A 27,754-nucleotide genomic window follows, 5' to 3' on the forward strand; every position below is an offset into this window, starting at 1 on the left:
GTTGACCAAACATATGTGACATCAATTGAACCAAAATTTTATATATGTATCTAATATGCAAGTTTGGGTACACGAGATTTGATAGCCTGCTGTAAAATAGTTATTAAAATCAAAATGTAATCTATAAATAGCAAGACAGCAGTTATGTGTTTTTCACACAGGTTAATACATATTTTTGAAGTAGTGTTTGAAGTATAGCACAATTGTGTATCCACCTACATATTTTAATTTTTACCCCCTTTTGCCCAGCCCCCACACACAGTGAAGTATTTATTTATGGAGGGTGGGATTTTCAAATGTGCAGTTGGTTATTCAATTCCCATTCAAGCACCCTTAAGGACCTTTTGAAAATCCTGAGTGGAATTCCTTTGCCAGTTTGCCATTGCTGGGTTTAATGTGCCCTTCACAAAATTCTGAACTCCCTGTGTAGTGCAGCATTTTTTCTTAATGGTTACAGCACTAAAGAATAATTAAGTTGTAAAGTAACAGATTTTCCCTTATATTGGATGCTGAAAGCAATAGGGGGAGGGGAAGCATTCTGTGCTTTCTTGTGTCTTGCCACCATAGTGAACTAGGTGTTGAAAGAGTACACATTCTCTATAAGTTTCTCAGTTAATAAATTGCCCACAACTTAAGGCAGAAGTGCAGTCACTCCCAAATGAGTACAAAACATTATGCGCACTCCCTTTGATAACACATACGCATTTCTGAATTTTATGTCTTCCTATTCAAGCTCAATGAGCCAAAAAGGACATATTATTAAGATCTCACAGCATGTAGTCCCTTGCTGGTTTTGAGCTGTTTAATTCTGTTCAAAGAGTGAAGGTGTTTCAACATTATGGATTTTAGAAATGTCTGGCTTTTCTTGTAAAGTCACACTAATAAGAGAACAGCACTGTCTTTATGTGAGTTCTTTGTGGTTCGGTGCACACTTTGCTAGATTGGAAGATGAAATCTCATGTTTGTCTCTATGTATTTCAATCCAGTAAGGGACCTGAGTGCATGTTCAGGTGAAATTTTGATATGCTGTTTTCCCCCCTTTGGTTTGATATAGATATAGATATATAGATATGACAGAGAGAGAGAGAGAGTGTGTGTGTGTGTGTGTGTGTGTGTGTGTGTGTGTGTGTGTGTGTAAAATGAATGTTTTCTTGTCTCCACTTATGTAATCCAGCAGACTGTAAAATATAAAAATATTTGCAGGTTTGCTGCAAAAACCTCTTTGTTAAATTACTGCCTTTCTAAACAGTTGGCTGTTTACACCCTTCTGAAAGAAGACTGGAGAAAAACACAAACTGCAATATGTTACATTATTTGACTTCAAGCTGCAATTCCAGCATATTCTTTTCTTTATTTCCTATTATATGCATATGGTCTTCCTCAGGCTTTTATGGTACTTGACTGCTACAAAAGGTTAATGAAGTGAGGCCAATCCAGCTGGACTGTTTCCTGAAGTGGGTTTTGAATTCTCTTATGTTTCATTGAAATATTTCTCTATTAATTTTGGTCAGCATTTATGTATTGTAATCCCTAATCCAATCAACACATGCTGAATAAAATAGCTGATCCAAAATTCAACTATTTCTAATGTATTTTAGGGGTTATGCTGGTGGGTTGAGACAAAGGTGTTTTGCAACACTAAGTGAGGAATGAAATCATCTTAAATGTTGAGTTCTAAGCTATAAGATAGATACGTAGTCTACTATCATGATATAATTACTAATTATAAAAGGGATATTTTTAAAAAAAAATCCTTCCATGTGTAAATTGCTGTCTGAAGTATAAGAAATGTTCCAAATTAAAGTAGTGTGCAAGTGACCAAAGTAGCAGAGAAAATAAGGCTTTGAGATTCCTCAGCAGTGAAGGACTATAGATATCAATATTGATCTATTGAAGCCAGTGACATGTTGCTATTGATAGGGCCTCTCGTGCACAGGCCATTCAACTTCTAATGGAGTCCTGTCAAAGCACCCTTAATGTTTAGTTGACAGTCGGTTTGGGTAACAAAGATTGCATTTTAGATTGTCCAGACAATTCATCTGATTCCAAGGAGCTTTAGGAATTTACTGGATTCTGAATTTACTGATTGGCTCATTGTGCCTTTTTATTGACGTCACAGCCATATACCGACTCATGGCTGGGATCACCTCACGCGTGCACAAAAAGTCTCCATATCTATTACTGATGGTTTGAAAACGCTTTAAAAAGATGAAATAAGGGAAGGAAGAATGTTTCTATGTATTTTCCCTTTTCGTAAATTCCATTTCTATAATGGGCCAAATGGCGCAGGACTGAGCTATTAAGGCATCCAAATCCTTCAGTCACTTTTTTTTCCTGCCAGCCCAAGTCCTTTACTTCCCCCTAAATTACTCACCTTAACTAGGGCTCTTAAACAAAACAAAGCCAAATAATGACATTAGGAACTTTAACACAGCCTTTAGTTCAGCTTCCTAGGTGCATTTTAAAGCAATTCAGCTGCTTTTTTTTATCCCTGTTGAGCACTGAGGCCAAACTGCAGGATGAAGCAGCATTTTCCATTTGAAGCTCCGCTGCTAACAATGGGACTTCAAAGGGAAAAATGCCATTTTCTCCCTGTAGCCTGGCCACAGCACTAGAGAAGTGGCTGGGTTGCCTTGCAGTGAAGCTATATTTAGTAATCTAAGGATTGCATTGAGGTTTATAGATCAGGGTTTTTTGTTTTTTGTTTGTTTTTGTTTTTGTTTTATTTTTAAAGAGCCCTTATTTAGGAGGCAGCTGAGAGGTAGAAAAGGGCAGAATGGAAGTATGAGAACAGTAATTAAAATTGCCTCTCCCCTCCCAATACTCAATCCTGAGTCCTTCTGGTTTGTCATACTACTTCCCTTGTAATTGAAAAGAGATCTGGGTCTCTGTAGGGGTACAAGTACTTGCCTGTCAAGGGATGCTTGCAGGATGGGAGCCCAATTTGTTATACTTAATATTTCCAATTTCTATTTTCCAAAACAAAGTGGGAGCTCCCAGTGGCCAGTAGGTAATAAAGGGCATCTGGAAGAGCAGCCAGACCCGAGAAGAATAGGGAGAGTAGGAATCTGCTAAGAGCAGGGAATTTTAATTTTAAAAAAGAAATGCTTTTTACAAAAAGACTAGTAGCTGTGGACAGAAGACATTTTCCTGTTTTGTTTTGTATTTTTAAATTTAATCTTTGCACAATAAACTGCTTTTCATGAGAGAAGTTGACTTTGCTTAAACCCCTTCAACAATTTTTTTTTTTTTTACGTTAACAAAACTCATAGACTGCAAGGTCAGAAGGGACCATCATGATCACCTAATCTGACCTCCTTCACATTGCAGGCCACAGAACCTCACCCACCCACTCCTGTAATAGACCTATAACCTCTGGCTGAGTTACTGAATCCTCAAATTATGATTTAAAGATTTCAAGTTATAGAGAATCCACCATTTACACTAGTTTAAATCTGCAAGTGACCCAGGCCTCACACTGCAGAGGAAGGTGAAAAAACCCCAGGGTCTCTGCCAATCTGACCTGAGGGAAAATTCCTTCCCAACCTCAAATATGGTGATCAGTTAAACTCTGAGCATGTGGGCAAGACCAGCAGTAGTAATTCAGAGCCCTCCCCATCTGGTGTCCCATCTACTCAAAATAAGCATTAGTGCTGTTTAGAGAATTGCAACCAACATTAAGTTTTGATGAGAAATGGCAATCAAAAATGTCCCGGATTGTTTATTTGTCTCATTTGCTGACCTGCACTTAAGCAGGTGTTTTAGTAAATTGCAGGTGAACTTTTCCAGTGACTTGAAGGTATTTGGCCTTCAGCCATGTGCCTCACAGTCACAACACATCCAAGGCGTGTACTGATAATCTGTCAGTGTAACCCTATTGCTATAATAATTATCATCTTACATTTAGCTAGAACTGTAGTGCATAATAGTATGTTGTGCCATAATTGCATGATATGAACTGATTTCACCCCTGAAACACACTTCTGTGTCTTGATTGTCAGGATGTAATTTCTTAAGAACCTTTATAGGACATCAGATCAACCATTCTATCCAGCTTTTGATGGAAAGACCATTTTTGAAGTCATAATTTAGGTTTACAAATTGTTTGGCAGTGGTGGTGGTGCTTGTTACTTATTCCCATCTTAAGTTTTGTTTAGGCAGAAGAGATGATACATTGAAAAGTAAGTTTATTTTAGGAGATGAGTGCTTTGATACCCTGTCAGTAAATACGGTAGCACATTTAGTCAAGTAGATTTTGAGGTGCTTACATGTAACTTGAATGTATAGGATTTTCCTTTCAAATGGCTAAAGCTAATGAGGTTGGACTAAATGGCTAATGTACCCAAAAGTCAGGACTCTACTTTTATAAAACAGTACAGAGATAATCCTCTGTATTAACTCAACAATTAGATGCATCTGTGACACACTGTCCTGTTACAACTTGAAGAAAACCCTAGTGACACAGGCAGATTTCCAATCTCACTTATATCTTTTTTCATGAAAATCACTCAGGTAAGTAATGGAACTCAGATCTGGGCTATTTTAAAGTAAAGTACTTCATAGGAGGTAAAATCTGAATTTACAGTTCTTTTAATGTTACCAAGGACTATTCTTGCTTTTAGACTTCAAATTGTTGGTAAAGAATTCATTTTGTGTATTCTATCTATGAGGATATTTAGGCACAATAATTTATTTTAATCTCACGCTGCTCTGTTTTCTCCTGTAGGCAATTAGCCGTTATTTGCCAAGACGGGATCCAATTCTGAAACCCCTCATCTATGAAATGGTCCTGCATGAGTTTTTGGAGAGTGACTATGAGGTACTGTGTTCTGACACACCATGTGTAATAGTCCTTACTAGAATATCATTAAAGAGCAATTTAGAAAATTGGTAGCAAACTCTACCATAGTCAACTAGAGCACAGATGCTAGGTTTAACAGCAAAGCAAAAATAAAAGCCAGTAATGTTTGCAATAAACATTGAAATACTTATCAGTGCACCTTGTTCAGAGACCCAAGTCTTGAATCTGGTAATAATAATCATTATTATTCATTTGTTTAAGAGCACAAAAGTGTGCTTGGTGCCTTACAAAACATATAGAGACCCAAAGAGGTTACTGTCTAACTAATGGCATGTTATGATTTATGAAGACAAGAAAAACAAAGGTGGCGGGAAAGGGTGAATGGAGGGTAAGGTAAGGATGCTAAATGGCCCACACGTGATTTGTGTATTTTACCTGATAAATATTCTGAAAGATGGAAGTAATCAAAATATCCCTTCAGTCTCAGCCCAGACAGTTTGGTGATTCTGAAATTTAGCAGTTTAGCTACAGCCAATTATTTTAAGTGATATTAGGAATGATGGCATTCTGTCTTAAGCCTGGATTTTTGAGAGGTGCTGGCTGCCTTCAACTGAGGGCATTCAGTCCCCCACAGGAAGCACTATGTGCCTCCTCGTAAGATCAGACCCTTGCTCCCCAATCCTGCAACTTAATTATACAGAATGGAGTGCTGTAGCCATGCAGAGCCCCATCGACTTCAAGAGAGAGGGCTCCATGCTGGAACAGCAATCCACTTCTGTGTAACAAGACTTTGCATTGTAAGCTGCATGGGTTTAGGAATGTTTTATGATGTTGTGTTGGACTATATTTTCAGAGAGCTGCATGTGCACAAATCCCAGTGGAAGTGCACATAAATATGCACATCATTTTTTTCAGAGCACTCTTACTGTGGATGTGTGCACACACTCTGGGCCTTATCTTTTGCATAAAAATGTGGACTCTGTGTCATAGTCAGTAAGAGTACATCTGTGTAAGTCTGACCATTAATCCTTATCTTTTTGGTTATTCCAAATATTTAAAGAAAAGTCTTTCGAAGAGCAGCACTAAAATGTGTGGGACATTCTAAACAGACATTTTAAAAAAATTACTTACTTTTATCTGCCTTGTCCTAAGTTAACTGCCTCCTAGTACATCCTGAGAAATTCTGTGTTGGCCTACATGTGGCCAGTACTGGTGGTGAAACAGTCTAAATTGCTGAGCCTACAAGCCTTATGTGCATAAAGGTAAATATATTGACAAGTCTATAGGGCCTAAAAAAATAAAATTTGTGCTCTTAATTTCATATTTTTGTGAATGCCAACAAGTGGGTGAAAAATGGCTGGTGCAATTTTAGAAGCCTAGCTGAGGCTTTGATGCTTTGAAATATTATTTAGGCAGTCTTTCTATTTCTGTTAATCAATGCTCTCTTCCACTTTTAGGGTTTTGCAACACTGATAAAAGAGTGGCCTGGAGATCTCTATAACAATACAATCATAGTTCAAGTAGTAGTGGATCACCTGAATAAAGATCCACAGAATAGGACCTTGCTCAGAACTCTGGCAGAATTGTGAGTGTAATTTGAACTCATTTATACCCATGGAACTATATAAGATCCTATCTGAATGGTATCATATATTCTGTTAGTATTTCACTGCCTATCCTGATAGAAATGACCATATTCCATTCTTTGGAATATCAACCACTTTCATTGCCAGCTTCTGTATGTTGATGTATTGATTGCAGTGCTTAGGATCTCTTTCCTTTTCATTAAAGCGAGTAAAGAAAGAAGTCAATGAAGTCTGATGCAAGATTGAATTTACCTGTTCCCTTGCCAAAACAAATAGCCTCCATCCCTCTTCATGTTACTAGAACAAGAATATTTTGTAAATAGTTTGTATTTCAAAAAGAGAGAAAAGCAGTGGCATTTCTTTGTCCTCTATTTAAAATGTACTAAATTCTGTGCACTCTGGCTTTGAATTGTATGACTGGAAGATATGTTTTAAATGGATCTGGTTTAGTGGTAGGGCTCTGTACTATGTGCCCAGTCTGACTTCTTGGTTAAGAGGTGCTGCATGTTCAGCCTCTAAAAAGAGGAAAGTATCTCCCTACTGCTAAATGATGAACCTTCCAAGCCTTTTAAGGTGTAGCACTGATTGCCTCTGCAATGAGCTCTGTTTAGTTGTCCTTGACCAAAAGGGCAGGGCCTCTGTTGTTGGGGAAATAGGGGCTTTTCTAGATGGGCGAACAATGGGATGGAAGGAGAAATCACACCTGGTTATTAATTTAATACACAGTTGAAAATCATATTGTCCATGTTCTTTCTCAATGAATTATTTGAACTATTAACACTTATGTTCCTCAAAACAAGTAATGTGTTACTTTCCATCATAGTGTATGATTTCCTTGAATTCAAATGTGTATGGGTTTTATGTGTTATAATGTCATTTCTTTCAGATACACCTATGACCAACGCTACAGCAAAGCCCTTGAAATTTACCTAACACTGAGACATAAAGATGTTTTCCAATTGATCCATAAGCACAATCTGTTCAGTTCTATCAGAGACAAAATTGTAATGCTCATGGATTTTGATTCAGAGGTATGATGATTTTTAAGGATACTTTAACTCTTTCTGAGCCATAAATATTTCAGCAAGTCAGAAGTTAATGCCTATTACACATAACGCTATAGCAGTGGAATGGTGTTCTATGGTTAAGCGCATTTGGCTTTTATTATATTTGCACGGTCTGGAGTCAGGAAAATAAAAATACCATGCAACCCCAGAGGCAAAATCCTTCTCTCAAAATGCCATAGTGGATATTGGCTTCTATATTCTGCTTTCCCTTCAGCCACAGATCTCCTGTTGACCATCACCCAAAATAGAATGAGCAGAATATTGAAGTTGAGATCTACCAACTGGCTGATTGCTGTAAGATTCTAGTTGCATTTCCAATCAAATTAGGAAGGTTAACGAGCCAAATAGTAGTAAACAATTGGGGAAACGGATTTAATCACACACATCTTGGGTAGTCTCGCCACTTTTCTTTGTCTGCATCTGACTAATGTGCTTGCAAAAGTACAAGGTGATCAACCTAAATACTAAAATAAAAACATTTGCATAGTGTGCAAAATTTAGTATTCTTTCCTCCAAACTATTGCCGCTGTAATGCTGAGGCTAAAACAGGGGCTTTGGTACATTTGCTATCATTCTTGGTATGCTGCCTTTATATGTGTTTAAGTACAGTGGGTCTGCGATTCCATCTGCAGAGATATAGTAGGTTCTGCATGAAGATCAGGATTTTGACATGAGATTGTTTCCTTTTGAGGGAGAAACAAAACAGGGTCCATTTGGCCACACCCCTGATGTGTTCATGCCTGCCTGCCCATACACAGGTTTACGTGAAGTTATCCTGGAGCCCACCTGCATGGCATGCTGGAGTGTGGATTTCGAATACATACCTCATCTGTAGCCAACCTGCCCCTTTGCAGTATTACTGCAGTGGTTCTGCTGCATTGGGCTGTATTCTTCTGAGCCCGTGATTTGATGGGCATACTTGACATGCATTGTAGTAATGGTGTAATATTGACTTCTGTTCAAAGCGGGAGCTTAAGAAAAGTATTCTGCAGAATATTTGATAAATTCCAGTTTGAAGTAAATTAATTTCTCCCTTTAAATACTGATATTCTGCACACTGTCATCCAATTAAATGCAAATAAAAAGTGTGTCTCTGCAATATCCAGTTGATCACATCAGTAAGAGTCTTTCTGGATATCAAACGCTGCTTTTGCATACCCATTCTGAGTTGTGCTTCTCTTTCTTTGTTTCAGAAAGCAGTGGACATGCTTTTGGATAATGAGGGTAAAATTTCAGTGAGTATAAACACTTCATGGTGTTGTCATCAAGCTGACTGCATTCATTACACAGGTCTTCCTTTCAGTCTTACAGAAGAGGTAACTGGCTCTGGGTTCCTTACTCATATGTTTACTTTTTTTTTTTTTTTTTTTTTAGATCGAAAAAGTTGTAGAAGAATTAGAAAACAGGCCTGAGTTACAACATGTGGTAAATATTAGTGTTTGCTGTTAGTTTATTTTTGAGCTGAATAAACTCTCTGCTGGAACTCTCTCTTGGCATACCTTTATAAATACAGTTAGCTGTTGATATGCAGATCCATCTCCTGCTGCAGTAATGACTGTTGCTCGTATTCATGTATGACTACGACTGGAAATCAGTTTCCACATGTGGGGTTCAGGAGACATGCCAGGGCAAGTTGGTGTCTGTTCCCTCCTACTGTTGGCCAAGGTGGCACGATGATATTCTGTTGCTCGTTCTGCTTCCTTCATAGCGGAGTGCCAAGTTCGCCTGCTATGGGCCGTATCCTCCGAGATCATTGAGACCAGCCTGGCAAACTGCATGTGCCACTTGATGCAATCCTTGTAGCGGAGTTTGGGACCGCCAGCCTTCCTACTGCCTTTTTCAAATACGCTGTACAGAACTCTCTTAGGCAGTCAATTATTATCCATACGTATAAGGTGGCTGATCCAGATCATTTGTCTCTGTGCTAGTATGGCTTCCATGCTTAGCATGGCTGCCAGCCGTAGTACTTCATTGTGGGTAATTTTGTCAGACCATTTGATTCCTATTATGCTGCGTAGGTGGTGGTGTTGCAGACAGTTACGTTTTTTGATATGGCAAGGTGAAAGGGGGCAGATCTCTAATGTGTATAGAAGACAAGGAAGTACAACAGCTTGGTAAACTTGGCATTTTGTGGACACTTTGACACTATCTTGTCCATAGTCTTGTCCCTATCTTGTCCCGATCTTGTCCATAGTCTTTTTTTGTAGATGACCAAAAGCTGAGGCAGCTGACTTTAAGCACACGGAAAGTTCTTAGTCAATGCTGATGTTGTTGGTAACTGTGCTACCTAGGTAGCAAAAGGATTTGACATTGTTTAATTGGCAACCATTCAGTTTTATATCTGATGGTGATGGAAGTGATGGGTTTCTACCAGGAGATGGTTGGTACAGGATTTCTGTTTTCTTTACATTAATACAAAGGCCAAAAAGGGATACAGCATGGGCAAAGGAATTCAGCAAATGTTGCAGGTCATTCTTGGAAAGGGTGACAGACACTGAGTCATTGGCATACAGTAGATCCTTTACTTCACTTTGCTGGGATTTGCTTTTTGGCCTTGAATTGATGGAGGTTTAGAAGTCTGCAATTGAATTGTGTTGTTAGAATGACACCTATAGTGGTAGTATTTGCAGCAACTAGTTTATTTCTGAACTGAAAAAACTGTCTGCTGGAGCTCTCTTTTGGCATACCTTTATAAAATACACTTAGCTTTTGAGATGCAGATTCCATCTCCTGTTGCAGTAGCAGGAAATAAAGGTGCCTTTTAGCCAGAGATCAGCTACATGAGTGGATGAGAGAGAGAGAGATTGGCGGCTCTTGCCATTCCACCTTAACTTTGACCTAAAGGCATGTGTAAAACAGTAAAACGATGTTTTTAAATATATTCTTCTGCTCTCTTGATGACATACTGAAAGCCATCACCAGTGGTTCTGGACTCTGAAGCACCCTTTTTGCTGTCAGTTACTTTTTCCCTTGCATTCTTCCTCCCTTCCCTTACCGTAAAAGCGTTGCCCAGTGTGGTACTTCTATTCCAACGAATACAGTGAAATATGGGTATGACTTGATGCAGTGAACCATTTGGATTTCCAGAGCAGTAATTGCCATAAAGCATATGCTTTTTTTATTCATTCAGAACTACATCATCACCCTTACACTATTAGGGGGAAGCTTGTCCAGTTTAGCAATTGTTGCTGCTGTAGATGAGTCAAAGCTTCAATCTGAGGGGGTCAACTGAGTTGTTTAATGGAGATCTAATTACAGCAAACACATGTATTTAAGTGTAGTTTGGTGTCAAAGAGCCTTATAAAGCAAAGAGGATTAACTGCATGCCCAACCTGTAAGTAGTCTTCTAATAAGAGTTGCATTTTAACCTGAAATGCACTTTTTGGTTCAGTCTCAAGGAAGTTACTAATAAGGTTGGTTTATGGGGATGGTTTCACAGTGATGACATTATTTTATGAATATTTCGGTTCTGATACTTTTTGTTCTTGCAGTATTTGCATAAGCTTTTCAAAAGAGACCATCATAAAGGACAGAGGTACCATGAGAAACAGATCAGTCTCTATGCTGAATATGATCGTACAAACCTGCTGCCATTTCTCAGAGACAGCACACATTGTCCGTTAGAGAAGGTAAGCCAGAAATCTCAGAGATGTCTTTCTTGACTTGGTATGTCAGCAGCTTGCTGCATTGAAAATTTGTTAGTGTGTACCACTGCCCTCTACTGGATCAAAAGAGAACTGCTCAACATAATAACAGCTAACAGAGTTTCTCCATTACTCAAGAAGCAGAGGTTTGTGGTTTTTTTGAAGTAGAAGGTCTTGAGTTCTGTTTTTCATGCTGCATATGTAAAGTTATCTGTAGGCCGAGGTATTCTGTGTCTAGTTATGTAGCCTTTGCTTGCAGTAAGAAATCAAGAATCATATTGCAAAGTTTAGGGCTTGAAAGCAGGGCAAATACAGCTGTAGTTTTAGTAATTTAATTGTGTGTATTTAGTTAGCTATTATAAATGTGTAAAACTTTAGGTCTATTTTACATCCTTTTGGGAGAGGGGAATGGAGTTAATAAACAAAAAGTTCATTTAAATGTTTAAAGAGATTCAGTCTGATTTCCCTCTCCCCCGCACACACCCAACCCCGGATTTCACTTCCTGATTGAAGGCTGGTGCCCGCCAGTATTATTTTGATATCAGTGGCAGGACACAGGGTGAAGGCAGAGAGCAAACTGACAGGCTCAGCCTAAGACTCAGCCTGGGTTGTATGACGGTCATTAACCGAAGATGGGCAGTGGGGAACTTCATTTGCCTTGAGCTGTACTTCTCAACTCCTGCAAAACATACACAATTATCCTGTGATCTAGCAAATTCCACAGTCCTTTAGCCACAAAGAATTGTGGGAGTTGTCACAAGAGGAAACCGTGCAGGACAGGATTTTGGGTGCCATGTGCATGGGCTGGTGCTGCTGCATGCCTCACTTAACTTAATCATGCCTCTGTTTGGGTTTTTTTTTTTTGTTTTTGTTTTTTGTTTTTCCAGAAAGTTCATATGGCCTGTGTGAGACAATATGGGCTTGTAATTACATCAAGAGAGTTGGAGATAGGAGGTTCTGTTCCCAAATTACTTTGGCCCTAATCCTGCAAACTCGTGTGCACATAAATAACTTTACACACATAAGAAGTCTCATTGATTTCAGTGGGAGTCCTAAAATGAGTAAAGTTGCTCACATGCATAACTCCTTGGAGGATCAGGGCCTTTGTGGCATTAGTTACATCATTTCTCTTCTTTGTGCCTCAAGTGGCTGATTTGTAAAATGAGTACAGTACTTGTCTACTTCATATGTACTTAAGAATCTGAAAGCCTGTGCTGCCACAGGATGTAATTCATAATGTCATTTGTAAAAAAGTCAAAAATTGCTGACAACTGAAAAATTGTGTGGAAGCAGACCACAAGTCCCAGTGATGATTTGACTCTGGTGATAGTCTAAACAAAAAAGAGCTTTCAACCAAGCTTCTAGCTGTTTCCATCACTTCACACTGATTCAGCTGACATTCTGGGCTTCAGAGTGGTGATTGTGGTGGTGTTGTGGGTGGTTGTGTTGATTTATGCATGGGTTGTGTTGTTCTGGGAGAGTTGTGTTTATTTGTGTAGGTGGCAAATGAGGGCTGTGCTGCAGTCAGTGATTGTGTTTGGGGTTACCGTATATGCTGGTTGTGTAGTGGTTGTGTTGATTTGTCTTGAGGAGGTTGTGCTGGGAGATTTGTATTGGTGGCAGTTGGGCCAAGTAATCCATCATCTCTGCAGTTTCCCTCATATAACCAATGAAATTGTTGCATGCCGATGAGCTATGGAGTAAGTGTGATGATTGGTTGAGTTACCTCTGATGTCACAATGTTCTAGGACACTTGGCATGGCATAGAAACATGCTTTTCTGTAGCTATACACCAAACGGGTGTAAGTCATAAGGTCAAAATGGCTGAGAACTTAAAAATTGGATGGTAACAGTCTGCAAAACCCAGTGATGATACAGTCTAGTGATATTCTGAACAACAAGAGCGCTAGTCATGCTTGTAGCTGCTTCCATCACTGCACACTGATTCTATTGACACTTTAGGCTTCAGAGTGACACACAAAGTCCCAGCATGGCCTGCAGCAGTCTAGAGCTGTAGTTGCAGGTGAAATCTTGCTCTGCCCCAGGCTGGGGCATGCCCAGCGTGGGCAGAACATTTGGAATGTTTAGCTGTGAAGCTCTAGCAAGTCTCTGCTGAGCATGTGCGAACAGCAGTTTTTCAAGGGTCTATAATTTAGCTAGATATGGTCAGATTTTCACTGGGATAGCAAAAGGCACATAACAGTATAACAACAAACCCTTGTTATGCTAATCTGTGTAGTAGAAGGATATAGGTTTGGGCATAAAACTAGATGTTACTCTGTTGTTGATTCTGACTCCCTTGTATAGCATCTATGCTCAGAGAAGTCTATTACACTAATTTCATAGTTACCTCTAGCTGTTAAGCAAAAAAAAATTTCATAGAAAAATAACTGGGTCAAGACTTCATAACAATGGCAAGATGAACCATTTCACCCTCTTAAATGGTCTGCATTTTATAACATACTCTGAATGTGCATTTAAATTATAAATGCTCTTCAGAAGGAACTGTTAAGGTCTATTTTGGTTAATAAACCATGTTTGAGAAAATTCATGTTTATATAATCTTTGCTTTAGAAGATGTATAAATACATAGGTCCATAATGATCATAACAGTTTCAGAGTCTCAGATATCCTCTGCCATATTATTCTTATTATTTCACAAAAGGTAAAGTAGTGTACACAATACTATATTCCATTTAAAAGTGATCAGCAAGCTTTCAGTAAGAAAGTCAAACAATTAATATTCAATTCAAGGCCATACAGTATGGTTAAATATGTAATATTACTTTGCACTTCTATAGTGTTTTCTGTCTGAGAATCCCAAAGTACTTTACAAAAACATGCATGAACAAACCCTCTGAAGTGGGTAAGTACTTTTTATCCTCATACTACAGAGATCCAAGTAGGTTTTAAATAACTTAGACAAAGCAACAGTGATTAAGTGGGAGAGCCTGAAACAAAACCAAGATATTCTAACTCTTCATCCTGTGCTTTAATTACTTGACCATATTTCCATCATAGTACCATATTCTTAATCCTTTCCACTCCCCTCTCACAAATTTTGGATCTATAACTCCTCCCATTGACTTCAATGGGGCCAGGATTTCACCTTTTGTGTTTGGGATCCTGGATGACCTAAAGTGGCCCTCAAGTAGGAGGACCATATAGCAAGTGTGAAAAATCAGGATGGGGGAGGGGGGAAGAGGAAGGTTTAACAGGTGCCTGTATAAGACAAAGACCTGAATATCTGAACTGTCCCAATACAATCAGGACATCTGGTCATCGTATCCTCAATGTATGTAGATGTAATGATTAAATTATCTGTACATTTTTAAACAAAATATTTTATAATAACTTCTCCTTGCATTTAATTGACATTGTAAACACATAAGCAGCACTGTACTTGCTTTGCTTTTTTCACATTCCACACTGACAGACCTCTTTCCTTCCTTCACAAGAAACCTTGGGAAATGTTCTCTTAGAGTAGCAAATTTGGTTGAAGTTGTTATTACACAAAAATTGCCACATTAGGTTGTCTCAGACTTTTTTTTGTCAACCTAAAAGACTAATCAATACACTTACAATATAGGTTTTCTGTCTGAGGTTCTTGAAGTAAAATTAATGTAATGTAATGTAAAAAGTAAATTAAATTAAATAATTTAAAAGAACCCTGAATGTTCTTTTAAGTCTGACACAGCCTTGTGCTTTATTGCAGGAGTCATGGCTCTGTCTGAGAAGTTATATATGATAGGTGCTGTATTTCTTCAACACTTTAACAATAATTTTTAAGTGGGATACAACTGAGCTTCCACTTGTATGCACACAAATCATTTTCACATGAGATTTTGTATACCACCACTTACAGATACAGAAGATAGCATTTACATTGATAGAACGTACAAAGCCCATTTATGCTTCAGTTTTTTTGTGCAAATGACTTTTTGTTGATGTATATTCTATCCTCTGTATGCACTCCATGATGCTGCAAAATCTGTGTGTGCAAATTTGGCAAGTGCAGAATTGAAGCCAGTTTGCTGTGCTCCTTTGCTGCAAGTGGAGCATGGTGTGACTTGGAGAGATTGTGGAACGGGCAACGCAATAGCGGATTTTCAGTGTGAGAAAAGAAAAGAATGCTACATTAGAATGAAAGTCCCATAAAATCCACAGATTTTGTTTACATTTACTAACTACATTTTCAGCAAGAAAGTGGATAGAGAAAAAAGAAAAATTGCCAAGGCAGTTTACAAATAACATTATTGAATTTACCATCACTTTAGCCCTTCACACTTCTGAGAAATAATTGAGAGGAACAAAAATTTACAATTTACCAATGTTTTCAGCTCCAATTAAGCAGATGTGCTGTATAAATTGTATAGGTCCATATTATAGAGGTATAAATCCACTCTCTCACTATCAATCAGTGATAAATTGGCCAGGAAGAAATTATTCTCTTATTTAAAACCTTTCTGAGAGGAAAAAAGCACCATTATTCAGTGCAATTTCACAGCTGTCATTGTATCAGAGAAACAACAAAAGAAGTATTTATGTTCTCTGCTTCCCTCTAGAGGGAAGATTATAGTGTATAAACATGCAAGATGCAATAATATTGAAGACCTGTCTATTTTTACCTTATACTTCATTTCATGGTGAAAAAGGACTAGTCAGCTATGGTTATAACCTTATTCACTTGTTTGCTTGGGGGCTTTTTTCAATAGATAGTGTGGAGAATTTCCCCATCTGACTTTATGTGCAACAGGAGGTCCCTTTCTCTCTCTTCTATGTTTCAGTCCATACAGAGCTATGTGAGAGGTGGAGGGAGACTTAATCCACACCTGTATCTGACTGTAATCTTATATTCTTCTCCTTTTGATCTCCATGAATCAAATTCCCTGCTGTATAAATTGGTGCAGCTCCATTGACATCAGCATTGCTGCACCAGGGTACCCCCACAAAGATGATGAGTTTCATTCCCTGAATTTACGGATGTCTGAATGAGCTACCAAGAAATCATATAACCTTTGTCCTACTTCACCTGGGTGGGTGGAAGAAAACCTCATTTTCAAAAGCTTGACGCTTATTATAGTTTAATCTACTAATACAGATTACTTGACCTGTTTCCTCTTTTGCCTTCTTCCCCATCCTTTTTTTTTTTTTTTTGGTACTATATGTAACTTCATTAGAGTACCTGCAAATGTTGGTTTCTTCATTCTGACTAATTGAAAACATAATCCCAACTATACTTACAAAATGATGGGGTCTAAATTAGCTGTTACTACCCAAGAAAGAGATCTTGGAATCATCGTGGATAGTTCTCTGAAAACATCTGCTCAGTGTGCAGTGGTATTTAAAAAATCTAACACAATGTTAGGAACCATTAGGAAAGGGATAGATAAGACAACAAATATCATAATGCCACCATATAAATCCATGGTACACCCATACCTTGAATACTACGTGCACTTCTGGTCACCCCATCTCAAAAAAGATATGTTAGAACTGGAACAGATACAGAAAAGTCAACAAAAATGATCAGGGGTTTGGAACAGCTATCATATGAGAAGAAATTAAATAGACTGGGACTGTTAATCTTAGAAAAGAGATGACTGAGGGGGGATATGATAGATGTCTATACAATCATGATTGGTGTGGAGAAAGTAAGGAAGGGTTATTCAACCCTCACATAACAAAAGAATCAGGAAATTAATAGGCAGTAGGTTTAAAACAAACATCCAGAAGTACGTTTTTACAGTCAACCTGTGGAATTTGTTGCCAGAGGTTGTTGTGAAGGCCAAAAATACAACTGGGTTCAAAAAAGAATTAGATAAGTTCATGGCGGACCATCAGTGGCAATTACTAGTTTCAGGGTGACTTTCTCTAGTTCAGGATGTGGAAGAGGAGGAGCTACTTTCTCTGTCAGTTGGCCAGGAGGAGGGCTTATTGCGAGTGTCCTTTGGCCAGAACCTTTCTTCCCATGGGCCAGTTGTTCCCAAACTTGGAACATTGGTGGTCTGTGGAGAGTTTGCTGGTCCTATGGTGCGGGATTTCCTACTTGTGTCCATCTGCAAAATGACATAAAAAGGCAGCTAAAATAGTATTAGTATTTTTCCATGTAAGCCATTACTGTAGTTTCCTTTAGGATGTTACACAATTGGAATGGAAGGGGGGAAGATCTGTGAGGCAATCCCTCTACTAAGATGTGGTCCATGCTATGAAAAAATGTTAGAATCCCTCCTGTAGTCTGTTTCATTAAGTCCATGCTTGCCCCAAGAATGTGAGTCTTGAGGATATTCCTAAGTCTGGGTCCTTGGTAGAACCCAAACTGTAGCATTAAGAACCCTACCCTTTTCACCTCCAAAATAATGACAACAAATCAGAGGGAAGATGTGCCAAAAAGTCTCTTTTAATTAATTCTGAAAGCTCTGCCAATGTATATTGAGGGAGCTGTTTGCCTGTCCAGATGAGTAATGCATCTTTATAGAAAAGTATCTCTTAGCCTTTGTAACATTAATTATAAATATTATGGCTTGATTCCCAATATTCTCTTTTTTCCCCCCTCTCTGAAATTTAAGGCTCTTGAGATCTGCCAACAGAGGAACTTTGTAGAAGAGACAGTCTATCTTCTGAGTAAGTAACTTTCATTGTAATAAATTGCAACATAATTTTAATCTTGTCATAAAGTTTGTGCTGTGAAAATTTGAGCATTAAGTCCTGTCATTTAATACACTTATTCTCCCAAAAACAAAGGTGGTGTGTAGTCAATAAAACTACCATACATATCTATCCTCCACAAGGTGACAGGCAATTTTGGATTTAGTCCTAAATGGAGCACAGGATTTGGTCCAAGAGGTGAATATAGCTGAACCTTTAGGTAATAGTGACCATAATGTAGTTAAATGTAACATTCTTATAAGGGAGAAAATACCAACGAAACCCACCACAGAAGCATTAAGGGAACAATCAAAAAGGGAACAATAGAAAAATGAAGAAGCTAATTAAACAGAAATTTTTAAAAAGGAGTCACAGGAATGAAATGTCTTCAAGATGCGTGGAAACTATTTTAAAACACCATAAGAGATTCAGACTAAATATATGCCCCAAATCTAATTAAAAAAAAAAAAAGCGCCACCATGGTGAAACAACAGCATAAAAGAGAGAGGCGGTTAGAGGCAAAAAGGCATCCAATGTAATGCATATTTGAAAACCTAATCCCAATTGTACTTACAAAATGATGGGGTGTAAATTAGCTGTTACTGCTCAAGAAAGAGATCTTGGAATCATCATGGATAGTTCTCTGAAAACATCTGCTCAGTGTGCAGTGGTATTTAAAAAATCTAACACAATGTTAGGAACCATTAGGAAAGAGATAGATAAGACAGCAAATATCATAATGCCACCATATAAATCCGTGGTACACTCACACCTTGAATACTGCGTACACTTTTGGTCACCCCATCTCAAAAAAGATATGTTAGAACTGGAACAGATATAGAGAAGGTTAATAAAAGTGATCAGGGGTATGGAACAGCTTCCATACGAGGAGACATTAAAAAGACTGGGACTGTTAATCTTAGAAAAGAGATGACTGAGGGGGGATATGATAGATGTCTATACAATCATGATTGGTGTAGAGAAAGTAAGGAAATGTTATTCACCCCTTCACGTAACACAAGAACCAGGAAATCAATAGGCAGCAGGTTTAAAACAAACATCGAGAAGAACTTGTTCACACAGCATACAGTCAACCTGTGGAATTTGTTGCCTGGGGTTTTTGTGAAGGCCAAAAATACAACTGGGTTCAAAAAAGAGTTAGATGAGTTCATGGCAGATAGGTCTATCAGTGGCAATTAGCCAAGATGGTCAGGGAAGCTTTCCAATACTCTGGGTTAACCATATATAGTGAGCATCCGATTTTCAGAGGGGCTAAGCATTAGAAATCCTAAACTAATAACTGCCAGAAACTGGGACTGGATGATAGATCACTTAATAATCACCCTGTTCTGTTCATTCCTTCTGAATCATCTGTCACTGGCCCCTGTCAAAGGACAGGTTCCTGAGCTAGATGGAACATATGTCTGACCCAATATGGCCATTCTTATGTTCTCATAGAATCATAGAATCATAGAATATTAAAAACCACTGTATTATTTATTACCCCCTGCTGTCTTTATATCATCCCAACCAGGGCTTTGAGTGCTTAAAAACCTCTAAGGATGGAGATTCTTTTAAAAATTACCCTCTAGTAAAAAACTTTTTCCTAATGTCCAACTTAGACCTCCCTCCCTGCAACTTGAGACCGTTGCTCCTTGTTCTGTCATCTGCCACCACCGAGAACAGCCTAGCCCCATCCTCCCTAGAACCCCCTTTCAGGTAGTTAAAGGCCGCTATCAAATCCCCCCTCACTCTTCTCTTTTGCAGACTAAACAAGCCCAGTTCCCTCAGCCTCTCCTCATAATTTTAAAAAACCACTGTATTATTTATTATGTGTCTTTATATCATGAAATGAGTGCTTTCTTTTAAAAAATTATCTATATTTTAAAGTAAGAGAAGATCCAGGAAAAGAGAAGTTGTCTGATTTTCTCCCCCCCCCCCCCAAAAAAAAAACTTTGATTTTGCTTACTGTCTTGGAACTCCAAATTCCACCTGCCCTGCAAGAAAATAGTGAGCCTTTTTTTGTCTTATATATTTTTTAAAGTACTCTATCGTGTAATGGAATTGTCTCAGCAGGGTAGGGACCCCTCTTCAGGATGGGAGGAATTGTAAGACTCCAGGACAGTATGTATTTGTATTAAAGCTGTGGTGGGCAGAACAGAACAGGAAATTTACCTAATGGATTCTCCATTTAATATGAAAAATGTTTGGTATATATGTTGCAGGTGGGGAGGAACTCTTGTTTTCAGAAAAGACTGAATATGTTTGTTCAATACAACAGATATTTAATCCAAGTATTTTATAGCCATTGCAGTTTAGTCGTATTATTATTTAACGTATCTGAATTTCTTAATTGCTGATTTTTTTCCATAAGGGAGAAGCAGTGGAAAAAGGCGGAGAGTGGGAATGAGGGAAGACTATATGATGTCCATTCAGAGCAGAAATGTGTAGAGCAGTCCCTATGCAAATTGTTGCCCCTGTTAAGATTACTAGTAGACATCAAAAGCGTCAGTGGAATTAAAGTAGATCATTTTAGCAGTGATAAATCTGTGACAATATGAGGATTTAAAACACCTGATCAGCATTCACAGACCTTACACAATTCTTGTTAACCAGAGACAAAGAGGGTCCAATTTTCAGAGGGGCTGAGCACCTAGAACTCCCTGTGAAATTGGACGTTTGAGGGGAGATATGAATGTTCAGCATCTTTGGAAGATCAGGCCCATTTAGAGATTTTGGGGGGAGGGAGGGGAGGAGAACGTGTGTGTGTGTGTGTGTGTGCGTGCGCGTGCGCTCAAAGCACTAAAGCATGTGCCACAATCCTGTGTAATATAATGGGACTTGAGAAGAGACTTGTAATTAAGTACATGATTAAATACATTGTTGAATAATAAGGGACTTGTGCATGTGGTTAAAGTGAGGCCCATGCTTGGCTGAACTGGGGTCTAAGACTTCACGCTGTTGTTCATGAACCAAGAACAGTATCGACAATACAGAGGCTTATCACTGGGTGCTTTCTGCACAGTTTTCTTTTGTGTTTTTATAATTCCCATACTTCCTTTTTTCCTTCTAGGCAGAATGGGTAATAGCCGTAGTGCGCTGAAGATGATAATGGAAGAATTGCATGATGTAGATAAGGCTATTGAATTTGCCAAGGAACAAGATGATGGAGAACTATGGGAAGATCTCATTTTATATTCCATCGACAAACCACGTAAGTAGAATAAGCTCCAGGCAGCTTTGGATGTGTGCTTGGTAAAATTAAATAAGATGTGGGGGAGGGATAGAATTATCCCTGTGCATGGCAAAAAGAATACGTTCAGATTCTTTTTGGAGCCATGCCAGGTTGCCTAGAGCAATGAGTTGTATTGCAGTGTTATCGTTTTTAATTTTAGCATGCTGAGGAAAAAATCCTGTAGTATTGCAGTATCTGGAGGTGAGAAAGGGCAAGTATTTAAGCATCTGAAGCTGTCCTACAGCTGTTAGTAAATGTATTGTTACCTACAGAAATTCATGAAATAGTGTATTTCTTTTAAGTTGGTATGAAGTGAGGATGTGTTTTTATACCTCCAGAAAAGTTGATCTTCAGGCTACATTGACAGAAAGTTAGAACTATTACATACGTTTTCCTATGGATTATGTGTCACTTTGCAAATTTCTGAAAATAAAGAACAGCCTAGATCTTTTCATCCTTTCACCCGATTAAATGTGTTGCATTCTTTACTTTGTCTGGTGAAAACAAAAGATCTTCAATTTTTATTGTGTGATGTTTTTTTCCCATTTGCCCTGGTCAGAGCATCTGTTCTGGGTTTACAGTTTAGCTAGGTTGCTGCCAGAATCTCAACACTATATCATTTTTTTATTAGAGAGAGGATTCTGGAGATAATATATCATTGGGAACTTAAATCACTCAAAGAATCTTTAAAATTACCTACAGTGCATGACTGTCCTCTTTCTAAAGCCAGGGCTATAAAACTCTCAATTCGGCACCCCTTTTTCGAGGCACTGAATGGCTCATTCGATTACTGCTGGGATACTGTGCTTTCACCATTTGGCCACTAATTCAAACCAGAACCAGGTAACCAGAAGTCATTACCATTTCTTAAACTGAGAGAGATGCGTTTGGTTTTCTCAAGTCTAATACTTGATGGGCAGAAACCATATCATGAAGAAAACCATCATCAAGCATGATACTAATTAGCACTATTACTGAAAGTTTCAGGAGACTTTAAGGATTTTAAAGATGAAATGCTCAGGTGTTCAATTCCTGAACAAGTGGAGAAAAAGACCCCACACCACCCTGAGAATTATACCAGCCCCCTTTACCTTTGCATGCAACCACTCAAGTGGACTTCCTCAATTCCTGGGCATAGGGAAGCTGGGTCTTGAGTTGTTTCCTCCCGAGAGCTCCATTTGGGCAGCTGATTGGCAAAGAGCATAGAGGGGTGGAGCAAAAGGCTCTCCTCAACACTGCATGAAACAGCAGTTCAATCCTGTAGGAAAAGGCTACGTGAAGTTCACAGATGTGCTTGAAAAATGTTTAATTCTCTATCCCATGCTTCCAAAGTAATCATGCATTGAAATGAACCTCCTGGCTCAGTGTGTTCAAGTGCCCCAAAACATTCAGCCATGGGCACACTTCTTCTTTTCCTTTATACCACTTTTCCTGGTGAGGGTTGCAGTGGCAGCAAGGAGAGTATAGAATAGACCTCCCTTTCTTCTGCAACAGGTTTTAGCTCCTCCTGGGGGATTCCCAGGTGTTCCCAGGCCAGCTGGGGGATATAATCCCTCCAGCATGTCAGACTCGGGGCCTCCTCCCAGTGGGACATGGCCGGTAGAATTCCAAAGGAAACCTATCAGGGGCATCCTTATCAGGTGTCCAAAACACCTCTGCTGACATCTCAATCTGGAGGAGTAGCGGCTCTACTCCAAGGTTTTCCCGAATAGCCGAGCCCCTCACCCTATCTCAGGGAATCAGCCCAACAACACTGCGGAGAAACCTCATTTCCACTACTTGTGCCTGCAATCTCATCTTTTTGGTCATTACCCAAAGTTCATGACCATAGGTGAGGATAAGGACATAGATTGACCTGTGAACCAAGAACTTCATCTGAAAACTCAGCTCCCGCTTCACCACAACAGATTAGTACAATGCCTACATTACTGCCACCGCTGCACCAATCTGCCAGTCAATCTCGCGCTCCTGCTTACCATCATTCGTGAACAAGATCCCTACATATTTAAATTCTTCCATTAAGGGCAGCTGCTTCCCCTTCACTTGGAGAGAACGCTCCATTTTCTTCCTGGAAAAAACTATGACCTCCGTTTTGGAGGTGCTGATTCTCATCCAGCTGCTTCACAGTGGGCAGCGAAGTGTTCAAGTGCATTTCAGAGATCACAGTTTGAAGAAGGACATCATCTGCAAAGAGCAGAGATGCCACCTCCAAGTCCCCGTACTGGATATGCTCCCCAACTCAACTGCACCTTGATATCATGTCAATGAAGGTCAAGAACAGGAGTGGAGACGGGACACATCCTTCATGGAGTCCAACACCCACCTTGAATGAACTCCACTTAATGCCAAGAACGTAAACACAACTTACATTCTGGGAATAGAGGGACCGGTTAGCATGCAGCAGCAGCACTGGCATGTCATACTCCCACAGCAGTTCCCACAGGACATCTTGGGGAATGCAGTTATAAGCCTTCTACAGGTCTACAAAACAAAGGTAGACCTGGTTAGCAAACTCCAACAACCCTTCGAGTATCTGCGAGAGAGCAAAGAGCCGGTCTATTGTTCCTCATCCAGGATGGAAACCGCATTGTTCCTCCTGAATCCAAGGTTCAACTAATGAGTGTAGCCTCTTCTCCAACACCCTGACATAGGCTTCACTGGGGAGGCTGAGAAAAGTGTGATCTCCCTCTAGTTGGAATACTCTGGACTCCTTTCTTAAAGATCAGTACTGCCAATCCTGAGGTACTGCACCCACCATCCATGAAACATTGAAGAGGCTGTTAACCATGACACCCCAACTTTGTCTAGTGATTTCAGCATCTCTGGATGAATCGAATCCACACCTGCTGCCTTACCGCTATGAAGGCACTTTACTGCCATAGAGACCTAATAATCAGAAATAGATCTGATCCCACTGGGGATTTCTGGCACTGCCTCCTGAAAAGAGGACATGTCCACTGGGTTGAGGAGTTCCTCAAAGTGCTTGTTCTACCTCTCAACAATCTTCTCATCACCCTTGTTGAGAACAGCCTAAGCAACATCTTGTCGACCCCTACTAAGGTAATGAATGGTTTGCCAGAACACCTTTGAGGCCATCCGGTAGTCATTCTGTCTTTCTGCATGGTCTTTCCAAACTCCTCCCATGCCCGGGGTTTTGCTTCACTGACTGCTGCAGCTGCAGCCCTCCTAGCCAGCCGGTACTTCTCAGTTGTATTATGAGTCCAATTCACGAGCATTTTTCGGAAGACCGCGTCCTTCGCCTTGACAATTTCCTCACCACAGGTGTCCACCAGCAAGTCCTCGGGTTGCTACCATGGGAGGCACCAATCTCCTTCAGGCCACAGCTTTTCATGGCTGCCTCAATGATTGAGGCCTTGAACATGATCCACTCGGGCTCAATGTCCAAGACCTTGCACATAATGCAGGAGAAATTCTTCCGCAAGTGGGAATTGAAGTCTTTCCTCACAGGGTCCTTCACCAGATGTTCCCAGGTGACCCACAATGATCATTTGGGCCTCCTGTGTCTATCTGACCGGCATCTCCTGTATCGAATCCAACTCACCACCAAGTAGTGATAGGTTGACAACTCTGTTCCTCTCTTCACTTGAGTGCTCAGAATTTATGGTCTTAAGTCTGATGGAATGACTATGAAATCGATCACCGATCTTTGGCCCAAGGTCCTCTGATACAAGGTTCATTTGTGAGCAAATATGTGTTTGAATATGGTGTTCATTACGGATGATATATGACTCTCACAGAAGTTCATTAAAAACTCACCTTTTGAGTCCAGATCAGGGAGGCCGTTCCTCCCAATCACTCCCCTCCAGTTAGCTCTATCATTCCCCGCATGGGTATTGAAGTCCCCCACGAACTTCACCGGAATAGGGATATCAGGACCCACCCCTGGAGCCACGCCTGGGGTGGTGTTAGGCAAGTATCTGGTGGCCAGACTACCTATGTAACCACGCTGGGCTCAGCCCAAAAAGATGATGTGGGCCCACCCCATGGACCCACCACCCACATTTTTGTTCTCTTTTGAAGACTTGCCCCATTAAATACTCTGGGTTTCCTTTTCAGAGGCTCAAAGACTTCTTTTTTGTTAGTCTGCCAATCATGGTACGGCCTCTTTTCTTCCTTAAGGGAGATGTATGCAAGAAATATATGAATGTCTTAACATTGCCTTTTAAGGAAAGAGCTGTCATAAAATCATCAGAAGGCTATTGGCTGTTATGCCAAATAGAAGAGTGGTGTGATCTTATTGGGGGTTGATCTGACAACTTTTTTTACATCTTTTTTTCTACAGCTTTTATTACTGGCTTGTTAAACAACATTGGAACCCATGTTGACCCCATTCTTCTGATTCACCGCATTAAGGAAGGCATGGAGATTCCTAATTTGAGAGATTCACTGGTGAAAATCCTCCAGGATTACAATTTGCAGGTAAATTCAGCTTGCGTGCTCTTTTTATCTCTACCTCTGTGGCACTCAGCTTCAAATGAACTGAAAAACAACTTTGTCATTGAACAGTCAGAGATGGCCACAGAGTAAATCAGATAATCATGACTTATTATATTGACATGTTTGTGTTGTGACACTACATTATTTTGACTCAATCTTTGTCTACACTACGAGCTAGGGGTGTGATTCTCCTACTTGTGTACACATACTCGCACTAGTTCTCATGGAGTTAGCGTAAGTATAAATAGCAGCATTGCCACATTAGCACTGGTAGCAGGAAGAGAGGCATGGCTCAGCCATGACAAACCCACTTGAAAGTAGTGGGTATGTACTTGTCATGGCTCAGTCATGCCTCCATTGCCATTACCCCTACTACCGCAGCTACATGGCTATCGAGTATGTTTGCACAAGCAGGGGAATCACAACCCTGGCTTATCGCATAGACATAGCCTCAATGTTGCCATGTGTTGATACAGAATCTTGACAGAAATATTAGAAGTGAGTTCAGGACTTCACACTGATTTTTGTGGCACAATTCTGACTCTCTCCTCTATCCCACATCCTGACTGCTAAGCGGAATTGGAGATATCCTAGTGGCTTTGGATTATTTTATACAATACTCTCTTCATTACATCACGTCTGGGGAGTTCTCCTGTGACCAGCACTCTTTTTGGTCTGTCCAAGACAAGGTGAAGCATGAGGAGTATCAGTGAGACCTGTGCTAGATTCTAATGTTACCCACAAAGTATCCTGTGCTAAATAAAAGGAAGTGAATTTTGCAAATCAAGTCAGTTTCCCTGGGTGTCGTGAAAAACCCACATACTTTTGTGCACAAGGAAATTACTCTTTGTGGGATATGGAAATTCAGGTATGTCCTACATATTTGGATGCATGCACACAAGTAAGCACTCAATTGATTTGATTGCTGTTTATAATAAACTAAAAAAAGGTGCCCATCAGCTACTTTAGAAACCTTTGTCATTGTTTAAAATAATAATGTGATGAAAATAAAGTCCCAGAAATGCTGCATCCGAAACATAACCCTATAGGTTGATTATACCAAAATTCTGTTGCTCAAACAATCACTTCTATCCTCCCTTGCCCTCTAGGACACCTGGGTAGAAAGATGGGCCCTGTAGGATGCCACAAAGATCAGCAGTCCCTGATTATTTCAGCCTAAGGTGACAGGCTTGTTCCACAGGCCTGTCAAGAATTTTTTATCCGAACTCCCTTGTTTGATGAATCAAAAGGGGATCCAGCTTGAGTATATCTGCTGACTGCAGGCTGTGGTAAAATGGCATGGGGAAAGAGAGTATTTTATACAATACTCTCTTCATGGGGAAAGGTGGCCTTTCAAGTAAGCAGGTCCTAAGTCTTTGAAAGCTTACTCCTTATTTACCACATACATTTTAGATAGTGCTTTTCAATAGCTAAGGAAACTTTTTAAGCAGTGAATTCTCTCTACTTTTAGTTGCACTGTCATTAAATGGAAGTGATTACAACATATATTTGTATATTTAATTATATAATCACTTGCGATCTGTAGTGATTTGCACTGACTTGATCGGATATAATTACTTTTTAATGTAGTGTAATAGTAAATGCAGCATTCATGTAGTAACCTCTTCATTACTGATAGGACTCCCTGCCACCTGCGCTGCTGGTTCTGTTGTTAACAGCATTCTGTTGAAATCACAGTAGACTATGGTAGCCTGACCTATACCATAAGCAGCACTAGAGATCCAGTTTACATAACATACCTGGCATGCTAAGTGGCAGTAATGTAACTTAAATAAAAGCAAATGTAATAACTATAAATGTTGGATATGCTCTTAAAGGGAAATTTACTGTTTTCATTTTGTCTTCAAATAACTTTTAAATAAATTATTTTAGGATAAAAGGCACCTATTATAAACTATGCAAATGGATATCTATTAGCCTTGAAATGTTTTGTGATTTTTAAGTGATTTATTTGATTTAAGTGATTTCATTTTGAATAGATCCAGATAGCTGTAGGGCTAACATATATCTCTCCTAGAGCTAATAGAAATGGGGGGGTGGCTTAAGGAAATTTATGTTTGGCTTGCTCTTACAGCTGTATAGCAAAAGAAAAATAACACAGGGGCTAGTTCTCCTTACAAAAGAATCCATAAGCTACTGCTTGAAATAAAACTACTGCTAAAATGTCATTGATGGTGTAAAATGCAACTTTGCAAACAAGGTCTGGATTCCATGTGTCTGATTCTCCACTGATAAAAACTGATGTCTCTCCATTGATTTCAGTCAAACTATGCTGATTTATACCAGCTGAGGAT

The 27,754-nt window shown here is 39.5% G+C and overlaps 1 protein-coding gene across 3 annotated transcripts in view; it reads left to right on the top strand.

Annotated features, from left to right (window-relative positions):
* The window catches only part of VPS41 (VPS41 subunit of HOPS complex), a 150,199-nt gene that overhangs the window by 102,630 nt on the left and 19,815 nt on the right, over positions 1 to 27,754 (top strand). For all 3 annotated transcript variants that reach the window (XM_067550401.1, XM_067550400.1, XM_067550402.1), the window contains 9 exons: positions 4,727 to 4,819; positions 6,259 to 6,386; positions 7,274 to 7,418; positions 8,648 to 8,689; positions 8,829 to 8,879; positions 10,946 to 11,083; positions 17,668 to 17,722; positions 20,820 to 20,960; positions 25,285 to 25,421. In XM_067550401.1, coding sequence (XP_067406502.1) covers positions 4,727 to 4,819; positions 6,259 to 6,386; positions 7,274 to 7,418; positions 8,648 to 8,689; positions 8,829 to 8,879; positions 10,946 to 11,083; positions 17,668 to 17,722; positions 20,820 to 20,960; positions 25,285 to 25,421 — 930 coding nt within the window. The remainder of the gene's footprint in view (positions 1 to 4,726; positions 4,820 to 6,258; positions 6,387 to 7,273; positions 7,419 to 8,647; positions 8,690 to 8,828; positions 8,880 to 10,945; positions 11,084 to 17,667; positions 17,723 to 20,819; positions 20,961 to 25,284; positions 25,422 to 27,754) is intronic.

The sequence above is a fragment of the Emydura macquarii genome, unplaced genomic scaffold (genome assembly GCF_026122565.2).
Source record: "Emydura macquarii macquarii isolate MOO-44397 ecotype Brisbane River unplaced genomic scaffold, CSIRO-AGI_Emac_v2 contig_1263, whole genome shotgun sequence".
Lineage (NCBI taxonomy): Eukaryota > Metazoa > Chordata > Testudines > Chelidae > Emydura > Emydura macquarii.